Source organism: Microcaecilia unicolor, chromosome 2, assembly GCF_901765095.1.
Source record: "Microcaecilia unicolor chromosome 2, aMicUni1.1, whole genome shotgun sequence".
Lineage (NCBI taxonomy): Eukaryota > Metazoa > Chordata > Amphibia > Gymnophiona > Siphonopidae > Microcaecilia > Microcaecilia unicolor.
The window spans coordinates 245,008,559-245,028,362 of record NC_044032.1 but is presented as its reverse complement, the minus strand read 5'-3'; the positions used below and the strand labels follow the sequence as shown (position 1 = coordinate 245,028,362).

Below are 19,804 nucleotides of genomic sequence, written 5' to 3'. Positions count from 1 at the left end.
GATGCTTAATGTTCTTATGAGTTTGCTTGGCTCAATTAAATTGCTCCAGGATTAATGTCTTTTCTTGTTTGCTGATTATATCTTTATGCTTGTTCCAGTATGTTCTACTTTTAATGACACATTTAATAGACTATCATCTTGCATTAATAAGCTTCAAAGTTGGGCTGCTGATAGTTTGGTAGCATTTACCAAAACTATGAACTTATGGTTTAGAAATCCTTATATTCAGGTTCCAACAGCAATCCTTTTACCATCCGGAATTGAGAAAAGCTCAAAGGTTTTAGATATTGTTTTAGATTATTCTCTTACTTTTTGAATCTCAAGTTGCCCACCGTAGGAAAAAGACTTCCTTTTGAATGAGACAACTCCGGCTTGTTAGACTGTATTTTCACAAACATCACTTTGCTTACCTGGTTCAAATGTTGATACAACCTCATTTAGACTATTGTATTGGCTTGAATGTTAACCTGCTAAAAAAATTGCAGTTTCATTCAAAACATGGCAGGCCATTTGACTTTTCAATACAAATCCTATAGGTGTTTAGTAATGGTAAGGGGATCTTTTAAAGCCGTGGAAGCATTTTTAGCTTGCGGGAGGAATCAGTTGGCAGTAAACATTGAGATGCCCATTATATTCCTATGGGCGTATCAGCATTTACTGTCTGCTGATTTCTATCATAATCTAAAAACAGTACTGTGGCTTAGTTTGCAAGTGTTACTAAACACATACAGCATTTGCATCGACCGCCGTTAAAAACACGTGTTACTTTTAAAATAGCCTGTATTATGTTTGTTATTTTACAAGGTAGCAACCCAGGACCAATAGTTCGTTTATTTTTTCAGCCTTCTTATTGTCGGTCTCACTGACTCCAAGACCAGTTGTTATTAAGATATCCTCCTGTTAGGGATATCTGCATTGGGTTTACCGACGCTTTGTAAAAGACCCCCTGAATTCGTTATTCACCAGTATTGTTCTAGTTGATGTTTTATTGTGATCCATGTGGAACTTATATTGACTTTAGCGGAATAGACATTAAAATGTTATGTTAAACAAGTCTTATATTAGATCTTGTCTAAACCCTTTTCAGACCCCATTACGTTAACTGCTTTCCCCTCATCTTCTGGTAGCAAATTCCACAGCTTAACTTTGTTTTGAGGGAACACATATTTTTCCAGTTAGTTCTGAAAATACTACTCATTAGCTTCATGGAGAGTTCCCTAGTCTTGGTGTTTTTTGAAAGGGCAAACAAACATTCCTATTTACCTGTTCCTCTATACTCATATTTCTAGACTTCTTTCATATCTCCTTTCAACCACCACTTCTCCGAGCTAAAGGTCCCTGAACTGTTTCATCTTTATTCATAGGGAAGCTGTTTCATCCCATCCATTTGTTTTTGTTGCTCTTCTCAGTAGCTTTTCTAGTTCTGCTAAGTCTTTTTTGAGATGAGGAAACCAGTGCTGTGCACAGTACCCAAGGTGTGGTCGCACCATGGATCAAGGCAGAGGCATTATGGTATTCATTTTATTCTCTATTCCTTTGTAATAATTTCTAACATTCTATTTATCTTATTGTGTACTCTTTCTCCCCCCCCCCCCCCCCCCGATCTAAGAACTTCAATGTATTGTCCACAATGACTCCAAGATCTTTTCCTGGGGTGACTCCAGAGTCTTCGGGAATGTGTAATAGATTCATTTTCCTACATAGGCTGTTCTGCATGCAAATTTATCTCATGTATATTCAACGTGAATAGCATGAAAACCTGACTGGCTCAAGGGTATTCGAGAACAGAGTTAAAAACATCTGATGTAGGAAATTTTGCAGGAGAAAACCTGCAGCCCCCATTTCTGTGTTTTTATTCTGCTCAAGAATATCAGTTTCTTTAATACATTGATAGCAAAAACAGCACAGAATTGGTTAGAACCATTAAATATGTTATTTTACAAGGTACCTGTAACAGACAGGACCTGAATTACACAAATTGTCTCTCGTATTTATAATGATAGGGCTGCACAGTTTGTCCTTGACGGCCACAAACAAGTCAGGCTTTCAGGATATCCTTGATATGTATAAAGAATTCAATTAACTGTATAAATATTCATTCAAATTTTATTCAATATATAATCATGATCTACAAGCATTAAAATACTTACACCATCTCATCCACTCACCATATCTCCACTCTTATAACCCTAACTTATATTCTTCATGTCCCACATATAATATAAATATCACTAAATAACAATATTACAAGTTCTGAAATAACAATAAAACCCAGCTTACACTCTGCACTGCAACCCAGCTATCACTTTCATTGTGAAGATTTTAATTTACTGTTCGTTTGTGGACACATTGTGGCGATGTACGTATGAGCTAATTAGAGTAATATGAGACAAATTGCAGGAGCCAACACAAGCACCCACAGTAGTAGAAAGTAAAGGAAGGGGCAAACACCAACAGATAGCCCCCCCCCCCCCCCGACATTCAACGCCATTTAACTGGCCAGACATGGCCGCTGACCAATTAGAGTTTTGGTGCCTAACTGCAAATATTCAGCACAAGATAACTGATTATCTCCACTGAATATTCTAATTCAGCGCTGGAAAGTTAACCAGCAATATTCAGCACTGACCGGCTAAGTTTTGCAGGCAAATTTGACCACATAAATAGTAGTCCTATCTTTGCCCGCTATTAACTTAACCAGCCAGTGCTGAATATTCTAGGGGCCCTTTTACTAAGGCACGCTGGTGTAGGCGCATGTTTTGGACGCACGCAGAACCATTTTTCAGTGCGCCTGCAAAAAAGGCCTCATTTATTTATTTTTGCCGAAAATGGACATGCGCCAAAATAAAACTTGGCACACGTCCATTTTCTGCCTGAGACCTTACTGCCACCCATTGACTTAACGGTAAGGCCTCACATGTTAACTGGGTGACATGTTTCTTTGCACCACTTCCAGTCTTTTTACATCTTTAGCCAGATATGGCCTCCAAAACTAAACTCAATACTCCAAGTGGGGCCTCACCAACGACTTGTAGAGGGGCACCAACACCTCCTTTCTTCTGCTGGTTATACCCCTCTCTATGCAGCCTAGCATCCTTCTAGCCACGGCCGTCACCTTGTCACATTGTTTCTTCACCTTCATATCCTCCGACACCAACACCCCAAGGTCTCTCTCCTGAGGTCGAGCTTGCTAATCTCTCCCCTCCTATTCGGTATCTCTCTTTTGGGTTTCTACACCCCAAATGCATCATTCTGCACTTCTTGGCATTAAATTTTGACTCTAACTATTTGGGTGCTATATCACTATAAACTGTTATACAATACGTACTAATGTGTTTTACTATTACTACCAGTACTCCTAATGTATCACATCAAGAAGCTTTAACGTGTGACTACGTTTCACCATTACAGCGTCTTCAGGGGATTTGTATATTCCAGACTCTTTATACTGTTCTCTCTAGATTCAGTTGTCCCTCGGTAGGAGGTTGAATCACTGCCAGTCCCTCCCTGTGATCAGAGCAGAGGCACCTGCTGTCTAAACCTCAGCCTTTATACTGATCCACCAGCTGTGTGAATTAGGGCTACTCCCTTATCTTAAAGCAACCACTCTATTTCTTTGTGAAGACCTTGGGGCTGAACTGTGCCCCATTGAAAAATGAATCTCTGCTCTATGTGTGCTAAAGCAGCTGATATGTGGCCCCCCCCCCCCCCCCAGCGCAAGTTCACCTGGGTCAAAACCACATATTTTAAGTCTGCTATTGAATGCTGCTGTTGTCCCTAGTGTTCTACCAGTGGAGCTTCTCTCTTATTGACCCATAGGTTACTAATATGTTCCCCTATGCGCTGCTTAACTTTGCGCTTGGTTTGGCCAATATACCATTTAGAGCAGGAGCATTGTATCCCATATATGACTTGGGCCGAATTACAGTCTGTGTGGCCCCGTAGGTGATATCGCTTACCAGATTTAGGATTGATTAAATTATTTTTCTCCATAGCATAAGAGCAATAGATGCAATTCTTATACCGTTTATGTCCTTCATCATTAGTCGCATCTGGAGACCCTGTAACTCGGAAAACGGATAGCAGCTCACCCACGTTTTTGGCTCTTTTAAGTGATATCTGTGGTTTGCTCATAAGTTGAGGATGTAAACGCAAAATGGGCCAATGTTTGTAAATAATCTTTGTTACTTCTTGTCCATAATTGGAATAAGGCAGAACACATAGAATAATACTTTGGTGGTGTTTGTCTTTTAATTGCGGCGCTAGCAGCTACTGTCTATGTGCGTTGTGTGCTCTCTTGTGTGCTTTTCTTATAACCTTGGAGGGGTATGCACGTTGTTTAAATTTGTTTATCATTTGATGTGCTTGTTGTTTAAAGATGTTTCGATCACTGCATAAACTCGCAGGAATTGTCCAACAGGTATCCCGTTTTTCAAGGCCATTGGATGACAGCTGGTGTAATGCAGTAATGTATTCCGATCAGTAGGTTTTTTAAATAATGAAGTATTGTACTGTCCTTGCTGCATACTAATATGTACATCCAGAAAATTGACGCTTCTATCCCCAACTGAATCTACTAGATGGACCGTGCAGGTCTTTTTCTGCCGTCATCTACTATGTTACTATGAGAACAGTGTAAAGAGTCTGGACTATACAAATCCCCTGAAGACGCCGTAATGGTGAAATGTGGTCTCACATTAAAGCTTCTTGATGTGATACATTAGGGAGTACTGGTAGTAATAGTAAAACATATTAACTTTTAACTGCCAGACCCTCGACCATTCTTCTAACTTTCGGAGATCCCTTCTCATCGTTTCTACTCCCTCCAGGGTATCCACTCTATTGGCTATCTTCGTGTCATCCGCAAACAGGCAAACCTTTCCTTCCAACCCTTCAGCAATATCTCTCACAAATATATTAAACAAAATGGGCCTCGGCACCGACCCCTGAGGAACCCCACTGCTCACCATCCTTTCCTCCGAGCGGATTTCATTTACCACTATCCTCTGCCACCTGTCGGTCAACCAGTTTTCTATCCAGTTCACCACTTACGGTCCTAAGTTCAGCCCTTTCAGCTTATTCACGAGTCTTCTGTGGGGGACTGTATCAAAGGCTTTGCTGAAATCCAAGTAGATTACATCTAGCGCCTGGCCTTCATCCATTTCTTTTGTCACCCAGTCAAAGAAGTCAATGAGATTCGTTTGGCAGGATTTTCTTTTGGTGAAGCCATGTTGCCTCAGGTCCTGTAACCCGTTATCTTCTAGAAAGTTACCTATCCTTTTCTTTCAGCAGTGACTCCATTACTTTTCCTACCACCAATGTGAGACTTACCAGTCTATAGTTTCTCACTTCTTCCCTATCTCCACTTTTGTGAAGAGGGACCACATCCGCTCGTCTCCAATCTCGCGGAACCTCTCCCGTCTCTAAAGATCTATTAAATAAATCTTTAAGAGGTCCCACCAGGACCTCCCCGAGCTCCCTCAGTATCCTGGGATGTATCTCATCCAGCCCCAAAGCTTTGTCCACCTTCAGATTCTCCAGCTGTTTATAAACTCTTTCTTCCGTAAACGGCGCAGTATCCACTCCATTCCTAAATATTCCTTCAGCAGCCAACCACGGTCCTTCACCAGGATTTTCCTCCGTGAACACCAAACAGAAGTAATTGTTTAGCACATTCGCTTTATCCTCCTCACTTTCCACATAACCATTCTCATTATCTTTTAGTCTCGCAATTCCATTCCTATCTTTTCTCCTTTCTCCAATATATCTGAAAAAGGTCTTGTCACCGCTCTTTACATCTTTAGCCAGTTAGTAAAAAGGGACCCTTAGCTGGTTAAGTAAGCGCCTGTCCAAATAACCCTAGATATTCAATGGTGGTCACGGAAATGGCCCGGCATTGAATATCTGGGGTCAGCGCTGACCACACCACTTAGTGCGGACTGCCCAATGAGAATAAATACGAAATCCAGGAGGAACAACAGCAGAAACAATTTGGGAACAGGTCTAGCAATCTGAGTTTTATTGTCCAGTACCTAGCTTAATCTTCTTTGCTACTTTGACTGAAGAAGGAATTTTTCAGGTTCTTTTCAAAATATTTAAGGGAATCATTTACTAGCAGTTAGTGCACGCTGACCATTTGTAAATGACTCTTAACATAATTTTGTTCCAGTTTTAATTCAGTAGGTAAAGCTTTCTAAGCTGTTGGAGTGCTGCCTTGTAATTAATCTTAATTTTGTAGTTGAAAGAATCTTTAACCAAATCTCTAGCTGAGATCTTAATGGTCCGTTAGGTAAATATTGTTATATGTATTTACTTAGATCAGGGGGACCCAGGCCCCTAAGAGTTCTGACAGCCATAGAGAGAAGCTTTAAGCTGAATTCTGAATTTAATGGGGAGCCAATGTAGAGAACTCGGCAATGGAGTGGCCGCCTGGAATAATTTTGGCTGCTGTGTTATGAATTAGTTGAAACCTGGCCAGATGTGAAGGCAGATTAAGAACATTCAAATCGGAATTGAAACATCCAGATTGGGACATATACAATTCTGTTAGTATTTTGGAAAGGGGTCTGCCAATGTAGAGCCCTTTCTAAAATACATACATCAATGGATGTGGATATACTATCCACATGTGGCGGGAACATCCATTTTAAAGTTTTTAACATCTCAGACATGAACGGTGGCAATATGCTGCATACTTTTCTAAGTGTTAGTACTTACACATGTATGTTGGTAATTTCAGAACATAGATGTGTATGTTTGCTGTTTTAGAATCCTATATGTCTATCTGTGCCCAGAGTAAAGAGCCTGCATTCATTTGTCACAATTGCATTTAGGGGAGGGGAAGTAGAGAAATTAAGGGGGCAACCCCCCCCCCCCCCCAAACTCATCACTCCTGGAGAGCACTACCCAAAGCAGGCACTTTGCCAAAGCCTAGATGTGCCCAGGTGCACATAGACATTGTCACCCTTCCTGCCCTAACCATGTCCAAGCTATGCTCCCTTGCCACATGAGCGTATTCACAATTTGTACATGTAAATCATGGCTTTCTAAAATGGAGTTTTCTGGGTTTAATTGATTATGTGCATGTAAATATTGTTTACTATTGCAAATCAAAAATAGGGCTTGTAAAATAACTACCATAATGTATTACAGTAATTGAGATTGGACATCCCATAACCATGTTGAAGAACTGGTGGCACAGTGAAAGTGTAGCAACTGTTTTATTACTGTGAGATGCAAAATATCATAAACTACCTTGGTTTCATATCTTCTTATTCCGCTGCTACTAATTCTCAAAATTTTCTCCTGCTGATTTATAAATTACTTATCAAACATAAGACTCTAAAAGAATAAGCCAGGGAATTGCTATTATGCCTTTGCATTCTTTGCAATTCATTCAGGGCCCCAGCGTCGAGGTTAGAGCAGGAAACGGAGTATTAACCCGCTTCCCAAAGCAAGAGAAGGCTGAGAATGTTATTTCAAGTCACTTGTGAAACCTCTAGAGGTTCTCTCTCCGGTTACAATTATTTGTACTAAATATGTAACAATTACAGTGGGGGAAATAAGTATTTGATCCCTTGCTGATTTTGTAAGTTTGCCCACTGACAAAGACATGAGCAGCCCATAATTGAAGGGTAGGTTATTGGTAACAGTGAGAGATAGCACATCACAAATTAAATCCGGACAATCACATTGTGGAAAGTATATGAATTTATTTGCATTCTGCAGAGGGAAATAAGTATTTAATCCCTCTGGCAAACAAGACCTAATACTTGGTGGCAAAACCCTTGTTGGCAAGCACAGCGGTCAGACGTCTTCTGTAGTTGATGATGAGGTTTGCATACATGTCAGGAGGAATTTTGGTCCACTCCTCTTTGCAGATCATCTCTAAATCATTAAGAGTTCTGGGCTGTCGCTTGGCAACTCGCAGCTTCAGCTCCCTCCATAAGTTTTCAATGGGATTAAGGTCTGGTGACTGGCTAGGCCACTCCATGACCCTAATGTGCTTCTTCCTGAGCCACTCCTTTGTTGCCTTGGCTGTATGTTTTGGGTCATTGTCGTGCTGGAAGACCCAGCCACGACCCATTTTTAAGGCCCTGGCGGAGGGAAGGAGGTTGTCACTCAGAATTGTACGGTACATGGCCCCATCCATTCTCCCATTGATGCGGTGAAGTAGTCCTGTGCCCTTAGCAGAGAAACACCCCCAAAACATAACATTTCCACCTCCATGCTTGACAGTGGGGACGGTGTTCTTTGGGTCATAGGCAGCATTTCTCTTCCTCCAAACACGGCGAGTTGAGTTCATGCCAAAGAGCTCAATTTTTGTCTCATCTGACCACAGCACCTTCTCCCAATCACTCTCGGCATCATCCAGGTGTTCACTGGCAAACTTCAGACGGGCCGTCACATGTGCCTTCCGGAGCAGGGGGACCTTGCGGGCACTGCAGGATTGCAATCCGTTATGTCGTAATGTGTTACCAATGGTTTTCGTGGTGACAGTGGTCCCAGCTGCCTTGAGATCATTGACAAGTTCCCCCCTTGTAGTTGTAGGCTGATTTCTAACCTTCCTCATGATCAAGGATACCCCACGAGGTGAGATTTTGCGTGGAGCCCCAGATCTTTGTCGATTGACAGTCATTTTGTACTTCTTCCATTTTCTTACTATGGCACCAACAGTTGTCTCCTTCTCGCCCAGCGTCTTACTGATGGTTTTGTAGCCCATTCCAGCCTTGTGCAGGTGTATGATCTTGTCCCTGACATCCTTAGACAGCTCCTTGCTCTTGGCCATTTTGTAGAGGTTAGAGTCTGACTGATTCACTGAGTCTGTGGACAGGTGTCTTTCATACAGGTGACCATTGCCGACAGCTGTCTGTCATGCAGGTAACGAGTTGATTTGGAGCATCTACCTGGTCTGTAGGGGCCAGATCTCTTACTGGTTGGTGGGGGATCAAATACTTATTTCCCTCTGCAGAATGCAAATAAATTCATATACTTTCCACAATGTGATTTTCCGGATTTAATTTGTGATGTGCTATCTCTCACTGTTACCAATAACCTACCCTTCAATTATGGGCTGCTCATGTCTTTGTCAGTGGGCAAACTTACAAAATCAGCAAGGGATCAAATACTTATTTCCCCCACTGTATAATATCACTGAGATTATATTAATTACGTCTGATTTTTGTCCTGTGCTCATTGTCTGACGTGCCTAAAATTCACCTATGACTGTTTTCTCTCGCTTTTTAGCCACAGAACATCACAAAATGTATTTCTGTTTCAGATAGGGTTTTTTGTTTTGTTTTGTTTTCATTTGCAAAAACTTGTTAAAGGTCTTTTCAAGCCATTTTTCCTGAGACAGGCACACTGCTCTTTCCACGCGTCAGCTTCCTTTTTAAAAGCCTTTACAGCGTTCTGCCAAGAGCTGTGGCCCACCTACCTGCGCGCTTGCTTTTTATGCTTAATTTTCTTGTATTGCACTGGATGAGATGTCTAAAATAAATAACCTTTTAGTGCATTTTGAAGGTTTTCCAAAGAAAGAGTTTCAGATTATTGTTGCTTAAGCTTGTATCTGAATTTTGAGTAAAAAGAAATTGGAATATGACTTCAAGGCTCCGTCTGCTCTAAATAGTTTTGCAGTGAGGCCTCACTTTCCATTGTGTTTAAATCTCAATCTCTCTCTCAGCTTTATGTGCAGACCTCAAACCCTCAGAACCTGACAATGACCATTGCTAGGGATGAGTATCCATCCAAGTACATGGTACTTCGAGGCATCAATCAGGGAGCTCTCTTTCAGCCCGTGGTTATGTTGCAGAAGGGGTACACGATCCATTGGAATGAACAAGCACCACAAATCACTTTTCTCTACCTCATTAACTTCGACAAGTAAGCAGCTTATTTTGTAGAGAGATTTTTGTTTTCACATTTGTCTTATAAGAATATTTAAGTAACAAATGAATTATAAGGAAAACAGGAAGCAATGAAAGGGCAATTTTGTAACAGGGTGCCCGCATTTATATGTCACTTCAGTGTGTAAGGGTACAGAATACTAGTGCTTTTGCAGGTACGTGTACAATTTACTATGTAAGTGGCAGCAAAACACCGAAGCACTATTCTGTAAGGGCATGTGTAAATGGAACGGGGATATTCAAATGGGAAGGGCATGGTCAGCATTGTCGCTTATGAGCGTAACTTACAGAATACTGTAAGTTACACGTGACCTTTCTGTATTTAAGCACCAACAGGAGACAGGACTATGGCTGGTGTAACTGCAGGCACCTAGGGAGGCTGGTATTCAGCCGGCGGCGATCAGCGCTTTGCTGACCGCGGCCAGCGTTGAACCCAGAAACTCGGTTCTGGGCTTTGGCATTGAATTTCCAGGTTTTGTAGAGCCAGCTAGTACATAGCTGGTTAAGTATGATATTCGGTACCGAATTGGCTATAGGTTACCACATAAAAGGGGGTGTTTTACTAAGGCACGCTAGCATTTTTGGCACGCGCTAAACACTAGAGATATTGCGTGCCTATTTTTAACGTGCACAAAAAAACGCTAGTACGCCTTAGTAAAAGATCCCCCAAAGATAGGACTGCTTTTTATGCAGTCCAATTTATGTGATTTAACCTGGCTGGTTAAGTGCTGAATATTGGCACTTAAATGGCCAAGTGCCAACAACGCCCCCAAAATAACCGGTTTGCAATTCAGTGCTACCAGGTTATTTTCAGTGGCACTAACTGGTTAAGCAGGGCCACCGAGAGACTTGGCCAGGCCCGGGGCAAGGCTGCCCCTGGGGCCCTGCCTCCAGGGTCGCCGCCGCCGGCGCCCCCCCCCCCCCCTCCCCGATGCCATCGCGCCACAGTCCCCAGTCTCCACCCGTCCAGCCCTGTCGACAGCCCCCCTCCGTCCGCCACCGGGCCAAGGCCCCCTGCATTCAAATCACAGTGCCTTACCTCCACGTGAAAGCACAGCAACAGCAGATAGCCTCCCTTCGGGCCTTCCCTCCCTGTGTCCCACCCACTATCTGTTGCTGCGGTTTCACACAGAGGTGAGGCGCTGTGATTTGAATGCAGGGGGCCCGGCCCAGTGGTGGATGGAGGGGGGCTGTCGACGGAGCCAAGGGTGGGCGGGTGAGACCGGGGACTGCGGCGCAAGACTCCCCTTGGAGGCCCAGGGAATTTTGTCCCCCTGCTCCCCCCTCTCGGCGGTAGCGGCGGGGGAGGGTTGTCGGTGGGAGGGGGGGGGGTCGAGAGAGTTGTCGGCAGGGGGGTCCAGGGCCAAGTCTATGGGGGCCAGGGCCCCCATGGCCCCACATAGCTACGCCACTGTCTAGAACTGCAGTTACCTTTATGGAATACTAGTGTAAATACACAGAGTGCACCTGACTTTAAGCGCGAGCACTTAAGATAGTTGAAAGATGCTCAGGCCTAAGTGCTAGTATTTTATAATCCATTGCACGCTATTTCTGAGCACGACCCTGACTGTTCCACACTCCTTCCGTGTTCACATCCCTAACAGTGATGGTTTTTGCGCACACAATTTGCAGAATTCCAACTAAGAGCAGTTGTGTGTAACTGTTAATTAATGCCAATTAATACCAATTATAGCCAATCGGTGGTTACCAATTAGCTAATTACCATATTAATTTGCATGCACAACTGATTATTCTAAAACTTAACATGGGCAGCTTTGCTTACTAAGCTTAAAATTGGGTGTACAAGTTTATAGAATTAGAGGCTTAGTGTGTAAATTGTACAAGATGGAGAAAGGGAATTTGGTGTTTGATGAGAACTTGAGGCCTGCCTTTCTGGGTTACTACTACTACTACTTGACATTTAGACCGATGGTCTGTCAACCCCGGCATCCTGTCTCCAGCAGTGGCCAGTGTGGGTCATTTGGAAGACCCATTCTCTACTGCTTTTTTCTGGTCTTTAAGAGGTGGCAATCCGGAAGTTACTATAACTAAAGATTGTTACTGGACCTATCTTCCACAAACTTCTCAAACCTCTTTAAACTCAGCTGTACTCGGGGCTTAATTTGTAGTAAAAAAAAAAAAAAAGTGGAGGGAGCAGGGGCTGTTATGAATTGTGCAGAGAGGCTGTCAATGTACCATAAACTTTGACACACACACTCCTCACACTCGCTAGTAGGAGAGGCCGTTCACTGCTCTGTCTGCTTTAGGTCCATCCCATTCCCTGGAACTTCCCTGCAGGCTCCATGGACAGGAGTTACTGAAGCAGCTCTCTCCACCCCCCCCCCCCCCCCCCCCCCAATTCTGTTCTGGCCCTGGAGAGTAGAAAAGTGGTAGGACTGCACTCCAGGCTGTTTCCCCCAGAAATGAAACCCTGGCTATTCTACCAGCCTGAACCACATCTGGCAACCAGTTAATAAAAATATATTTTCTGAAATTTGTTTCAGGTCGGTTAACAATTGGTTTCATGCAGTGTTGAATCATAGTTATTGAAAAGTACTTTAAATGAGATGGTGAAATCTAAACTCTATAGGTATTTTCCTGAAATAAACTCATATAGTTTAAACATTGACCACCATGGGTTGAATCAGACGTGGATATTCAGTGCTGCTGGGCCTAATCCATATACTGGCACTGAATGTTTTGGACTTTTGCGGCTGCCAGAAGGTTATCCAGATCCGACCGATTTCAGCATCCGTATTGGATAACTAGGCATGGTTGGGTTACTATTTCTTCAGTCCTGCTTGCCTGGTTAGTTATCTGAGCACTGGCAGTGAATATCAGCAATGCTAGAATAACTTCCGGGTTCACCCTGACTGTCTTTGAACCACCCCGGCAGAAACCGAATTGCATTAGCAGTGATCAGAGCTAGGAGTGGCCTAGTGGTTAGGGTGGTGGACTTTGGTCCTGGGGAACTGAGGAACTGAGTTCGATTCCCGGCACAGGCAGCTCCTTGTGACTCTGGGCAAGTCATTTAACCCTCCATTGCCCGCCGCATTGAGCCTGCCATGAGTGGGAAAGCGCGGGGTACAAATGTAACAAAAATAAAATAAATATTTAGTAGGCATTTTCCGGTTAAGTGCCGCTGAATATCATTGTGTGTGCCAGTCAGCACAATTTAACCAGGAGGAGCCTCTTGTACCTGGTTAAATAGTGAATATTGAGGCCCCACCCCCCAAAAAAATGTAATTTAGAGCATCTTCTATCCAACTAGAGTTGTATATTGCTGGCGAGAGCAAATCATATCCATAAATATAAACTGATTCTCTTTTTATTGTGTTGCAGACATGATTGGATCCGGGTTGGCCTCTGTTATCCGCCAGACACCACTTTCCAAGTAATGTCGGACATTTTTCAGAGGCAGACCTCTGCTTTCCATAGTATGGAGGAATACACACCGGTCTTTTCCATGGAGGAACTACAGAAGACACGGCTGGGGAGGACATACTACTTTGATAGCAGCACTGGGTAATATTGTGTGTTGGATTTGGGAATAATTAATGGAGAAGGTAGCAGGCTGCAGTGCTGAAGGAAACGGGTCTTGAAAGCTTTATATGTCAAAAGGGCCTCAGAGCAGTAACTGTCCTCTGTATACAGATCCTGAAAACAAATCAAAGTGACTTGGGGAAAGGGAGGAAATTAGTCTAAGTACTAATCCGATTGTAATAAGTGTTGGGGTAGGTCTACAGTTACATTTATTGAATACTACAATCATAGATTCATTCTTTAAGGTGGTTAATTTCATACAAGACACTGTTAAAATTCCAAAAGAGCACTTGTTCACCCCAAATCATTCCCAATAATGCATAAATTCCCTCGCCCAAATTTATGTTTGTGTACTCTATGCCTGTACATGCATATTTATAAAGTTTGTTCATCACTGCAGTGCTACCTCTGGCCCTTCCAAATCCTGTTCATTTTATAAGATCCACTTGCCACTTGTGAAATCTGCTTTACACTTGGACAATGCTTTATAAAATTACCTCTAAATTTTTAAAATCTTATTTGTTTAGTAATCACTTGATAAGCCTCTTAACAAGGGAGGGACGCATAGCAGTGTACATACATAAATCCAAAAAGGACACCTGCCCCCTGCCCCCATTATCACGCACTAAGCTTTAGTAAAAGGGCCCCAAACTTTTCTACGCTGTGGCCCCCCGCGCGTCTCATTGTTTTCCTTCTTCCTTTACTATCCTGTCCTATGTGTTTATTGCTGCTGATATTCCCCCGCCTACCAACGCCACCGTTTTTTCAAAATGGAGGCTGAGACTTCCTGCGGTAGTCTTGCGGTTCTTGACAGTCTCGCGAGACTTCTGCAGGGTTTCTCAGCTGACATTTTTAAAATGTGGTGTTGGGGGGGGGATAGCATTCCCCCCCCCCCCCCCCCCCCCCCCCCACCGAGGCCACAAGATCACAGCAGTCCACCGGGCATCCGAGCATTGCCTCTGAGTCCTCTGGCAATGCCTGGTTGCCCGAATGGTCAGTCTGTCCCTGTCTCCCCGATACACTTGAAAGTACAGTGTATATTTTCAAACTTTCTGAATTCATGGTGTTTTATGTAAGCCATTTTCAGAAGCTATGCTGTACTAGTGTAAAGGAACTGTTGCCCAAGAGTATCCTGTTGAAGCTCCCCATAAGCACTCTTGGGCTTTTTTGTCAGTGTTTCAGAGCATCGAGGAATCTATGCGGTCTTATCAATTTTTGATATACCGCCTTCTATTGAACCACAAATCAAGGCGGTTTACATATATAACTATTCAAGTACTTGCACTGTCCCAGATGGGCTCACAATCTAAGTATATTGTACCTGGGGAAATGGAGGACTAAGTGACTTGCCCAGGCTCACACTGAGCTGCAGGGAGAATTGAACCTGGTTTCCCAGGATCTTAACCCACTGCCGACCATTAGGCAATAGTGGGAATTGAACCTGGTTCCTGCATCCCTGCTGCACAAACCATTAGGCCACTCCTCCACTCCAGGTAGCCTGCTGTGGACTGCCCTGGGGAAACCAAAGCCAAGCGCAGCTTGTTTTTTTCTATCTTCCACAATTCTGTGCCATCACAAGTTTCCCATTTTTATGGTATAAAAGATGCAAGTACGGCACATTTTTGCTGGTTCTCTAACGGTGTGCCTTTGCTTGCCCCTCTAGGCTGCTCTTCTTATTGCTTCAAGCCCGACACAGCAGAGATGGCTTCAGTTATTGCTCGTCTCAGGGATGCGAGAGGGTAAAGATCCAAGCCACATTCCGGTCCAAAAACGTCAGCAATTGCATGGCAAAAACTTATCCAAAGTATTCACAGGCACCGACTGTTACCAAGCCAATGCCAACCAGGATTACTGCACCCTGTAGGAACTGTGGGGCAACTCAGGTAAGAAAGGAAATTTGTGTTTGCACTGAAAAAGATGCCTTTATGTGCTTTACATCTGCTTTACCAGGGCTTAATTGAGATGATTTCAGGACTAGATATAGGAGAGTTTGATGCAAAGAACATTTTTCATTAAGAACGTAAAAGCATAAGAGTAGCCGTACTGGGTCAGACCAGTGGTCCATCTAGCCCAGTATTCTGTTTTCCAAACAGTGGCCAATCCAGTTCACAAGTACCTGGCAGAAACCCAAATCGTGGCAACACTCCATACTACAAATCCCAGGGCAAGCAGTTGCTCCCCATGTTTGTCTCAATAGCAGAGTATGGATTTTTCCTCCAGGAATTTGTCCAAACCTTTTTTAAACCCAAATATGCTAATCGCTGTTACCACCTCCTCTGGCAAAGAGTTCCAGAGCTTAACTATTCGTTGAGTGAAAAAATATTTCCTCCTATTTGTTTTAAGAGTATTTCCATGTAACTTCCTCGTGTCCCCTAGTCTTTATACTTTTTGGAACGAGTAAAAAATCTATTTACTTCTACTCGTTCTACACCACTCAGGATTTTGTAGATCAATACTCAAGCATCTATTAACTTGCAGTAAGTGGTTTCTACGTGCTCTGGTTTAGGGATCATGGCCCCGTCTGGCTAAGGAATCTAGCTAATCCCTCCATCTCCTGTTTCTCAGGGATAGAAGCAAAACGTATATACCGTGTTTTCTGCGTCTTTCGTACCTTGTCTCCAAAAGTGGCCAAAGTACCTGGCAAGGTTACTTGTACTACTTATAATTTCTGTAGCGCTACTAGACATACGCATTGCTGTACACTAAACATTTATTTTTATTTTATTTCTGCATTTGTACCCTGCATTTTCCAGTCAGGTAGTCGGTTCAGTGTGGCTTACAGTCACTTCATTTAAACATGTTACAAAGTCTTTACAAGATGATGCTTGTCTTGTTCAGTTTTAGTTAGTGATCAGGTATCGTAGTGTGTTAATTGTAGGTCCGTTTGATTGTGGGTTCATCGGAGAAGAATTTTCTAAAGAAGTGGGCCTTAATGTGTTTTCAGAATGTTAAGTAGTTTATGCATTTGAGCATTTTGTGGTTTGTAGTCTCTTTAGGATTGTTCCCTGCATCCGACATAAATTCTGTTGCAGTAGTCTGCATGGGAGAGGAAAATGGATTGGATTAGTGTGCGGAATACATCTCTTGGGAAGTAGTTTCTAATGCGTTTAAGCTTCCGTGTGGTGTGGAACATTTTCTTTGTAGTGTTTGAGATTTGTATGTTGAGAGTCAGATTACGGTCTATGGTGACTCCTAGTATCTTTACATTGTCAGATGTTGGGAGGGATGTGCCCACAGCGGAGATGTTTGGGAAGTGGGCGGCATTGTTTGGCGATGTCATTATCAGTCATTGTGTTTTGTCCTTGTTAAGTTTGAGCTTGAACGCTGATGCCCAGGATTCCATTATGTTTATGCCGTCTGCGATTCTGGTTGTGATTTCTTTCTTTTTAAACGGGATGTAGATTGACACATCATCGGCGTATATGAGGGGATTGAATCCATGTTTGGATAGTGTTCTGGCAAGGGGAGCCATCATTAGGTTGAATAGTATTGGTGAGATCAGCGAGCCGTGTTGGACTCTGCATATAGCTTTCCATGGAGGGGAGAGGAGGTATTCATCACCTGATAGGATCTGGTAGTTAGGAATCCTAGGAGCCATTTGAGTACCTTCCCTCCTATACCAATTTTGTCAAGAACTCTTTTGAAAATTTGGTGATTGACATGTCGAATTGTAGAAGAATATTTTTTCCAAGTGAGATTTTTTTGAAGTTGGCTAATAGTGTGATCAGCACTGCTTTGGTGCTGTGGTGAGATCTGAAGCCTGATTGAGATTTGTGTAGTATGGAGAATTTGTTGATGTAGTCAGTTAGCTGGTTGACTGCTATGCCTTCCATTATTTTTGTCATCAGAGGTATAGATGCCACTGACCTGTAGTTGGAGATATCCTTGATGTTTTTCTTGGGGTCTTTTGGGATTGGTGTGAGCAGTATGTTGCCTTTTTTTCAGTGGGAATCGGCCTTTCTGGAGCATGTATTTCCGATGTGAGGTGGTCTGTGAATCGATCAGGGGCGGCTTTCATTATGTGATTGGGACATGCATCTAGCATGCAGTAGGTGGAGAATTTTCTAAATCTTATGCTACTGTCTCAGTTGTGGTTTGTGTGAAGATGGTCCATGTCCTCTCCGATGGGGCTGCTTCTGGAGGGTAGTCGAGTTCATGTATGAGGGTTTCAAAGTTTGTATCGTTTTGTGTTAGGTTGTTCCTTAGGTTGAGGATCTTCTCTTTGAAGAATATGGCGAGTTTGTTTGCTGACGGGGGATCCTCATTTGTCGTTATTGGTGGCTTGGTGTTTATGTTATTCATAATTTTGTATAGGTTTTTTTGTGTCCCTGTAGTCTTAACCTATATGTTCTTTTTAGTAGTTCTTTTTAGCCTGTCTCATTTTGATTTTGTACCTGTTTCAAGCATCTTTTCCATGCAGTTTTGTTTCATTTTTGTTTTTTGTCCATGCTCGTTCTAGTCTTCTGCAAAGGTTTTTTTCCATTTTCAGTTGTTTGTCATACCTTGAGGCTGTTTTGCGTGTTTTTGTTTTCACTGGGGCTATTTCATCCAGTGTGTTAGTACATAAGTGCATAAGTAATGCCACACTGGGAAAAGTCCAAGGGTCCATCGAGCCCAGCATCCTGTCCACGACAGCGGCCAAGCCAGGCCAAGGGGCACCTGGCGAGCTTCCTAAATGTACAAACATTCTATACATGTTATTCCTGGAATTGTGGATTTTTCCCAAGTCCATTTAGTAGTGGTTTATGGATTTGTCCTTTAGAAAACCGTCTAACCCCTTTTTAAACTCTGCCAAGCTAACCACCTTCACCACGTTCGGCAACGAATTTCAGAGTTTAATTATGCGTTGGGTGAAGAAATATTTTCTCTGATTTGTTTTAAATTTACTACACTGTAGTTTCATTGCATGCCCCCTAGTCCTAATATTTTTGGAAAGCGTGAAGACGCTTCACATCCACCTGTTCCACTCCACTCATTATTTTATACTCCAATCATTATTTTATATACCTCTATCATGTCTCTCTTCAGCCATCTCTTCTCCAAGCTGAAAATTCCTAGCCTCCTTAGTCTTTCTTCATAGGGACGTCGTCCCATCCCCGCTATCATTTTAGACGCCCTTTGCTGCACCTTTTCCAATTCTACTATATCTTTCTTGAGATGCGGCGACCAGAATTGAACACAAAACTCAAGTTGCGGTCGCACCATTGAGCGATACAACTGCATTATAACATCCTCACACCTGTTTTCCAAACCTTTCCTAATAATACCCAACATTCTATTCGCTTTCCTAGCTGCAGCAGCACACTGAGCAGAAGGTTTCAGTGTGTTATCGACAACGACACCCAGATCCCTTTCTTGGTCCGTAACTCCTAATCTGGAACCTTGCATGACGTAGCTATAATTCGGGTTCTTATTTCCCACATGCATCACCTTGCACTTGCTCACATTAACATCATCTGCCATTTAGCCGCTCAGTCTCCCAGTCTCGGAAGGTCCTTCTGTAATTTTTCACAATCCTCTCGCGAGTTAACGACTTTGAATAACTTTGTGTCATCAGCAAATTTTATTACCTTGCTAGTTACTCCCATCTAGTGCTTGTCCTCCTCCTTTTTCTCCCGCTGATGACACTGGGCTTGTTCTGTGGGTGGATGGTATCAGTTGGGGGGGCGGTGGGGACTGGGGGGGGAGGACAGTGGTGGAGGCATCCTAAGGTCTTCTGCCTTGGTCTGGTTCCTAGGCCTTGTTGCATGTGAAGGATGTTTTCCACCAGTGGTCAGATGAGGCGCTGGGAACAGAGAAGTGGTATTTGAGTCATTTGATGTTCCTTTAATAAAGACTTGTCATTGCATATATGTCTCCCTTGGTTTCTTTAAAGAGCCAGCCTACCCTACTCTTTCTTCTGCTGGACTGCCTTTATGTAGGGATCAAGGGTTCCTCCATTTTTTGTGGTATCTTTTTTTCATTTTCCGTCAAACTTGCTTGTCCCTCACTATTGAAAATGTGACACTGGAACAGTCCTCCCCACTGGCAGGACTGTAGGTGGAGGACTCCTGTTCTGCTTAGAGGCAACAGTGGTCCAGACACCAGGTCCAGGCAGGGGAAGACGTTTCTGCAGTAGTGACCCTTCCCATTTCAGATACCCTGAAAATTCTTGGAGTCTTCATTGATCGGAATCTTACACTGGAAAGCCATGTGAAGAATACAACAAGGAAGATGTTTCACTCAATGTGGAAACTTAAAAGAATTAATTAAACCTTTCTTCCCCAGGAGAATCTTTTGAAATCTAGTACAATCATTGGTACTGAGTCATTTAGACTGTAATGGTCTTCTTGCTGGCTGTAAAGAACAAAGCATCA

The 19,804-nt window shown here is 43.0% G+C and overlaps 1 protein-coding gene across 2 annotated transcripts in view; it reads left to right on the top strand.

Moving 5' to 3' along the window:
* The window catches only part of CEMIP2 (cell migration inducing hyaluronidase 2), a 218,879-nt gene that overhangs the window by 184,614 nt on the left and 14,461 nt on the right, over nt 1-19,804 (top strand). For both annotated transcript variants that reach the window (XM_030193858.1, XM_030193859.1), the window contains exons 18-20: nt 9,683-9,882; nt 13,248-13,430; nt 15,112-15,331. In XM_030193858.1, coding sequence (XP_030049718.1) covers nt 9,683-9,882; nt 13,248-13,430; nt 15,112-15,331 — 603 coding nt within the window. The remainder of the gene's footprint in view (nt 1-9,682; nt 9,883-13,247; nt 13,431-15,111; nt 15,332-19,804) is intronic.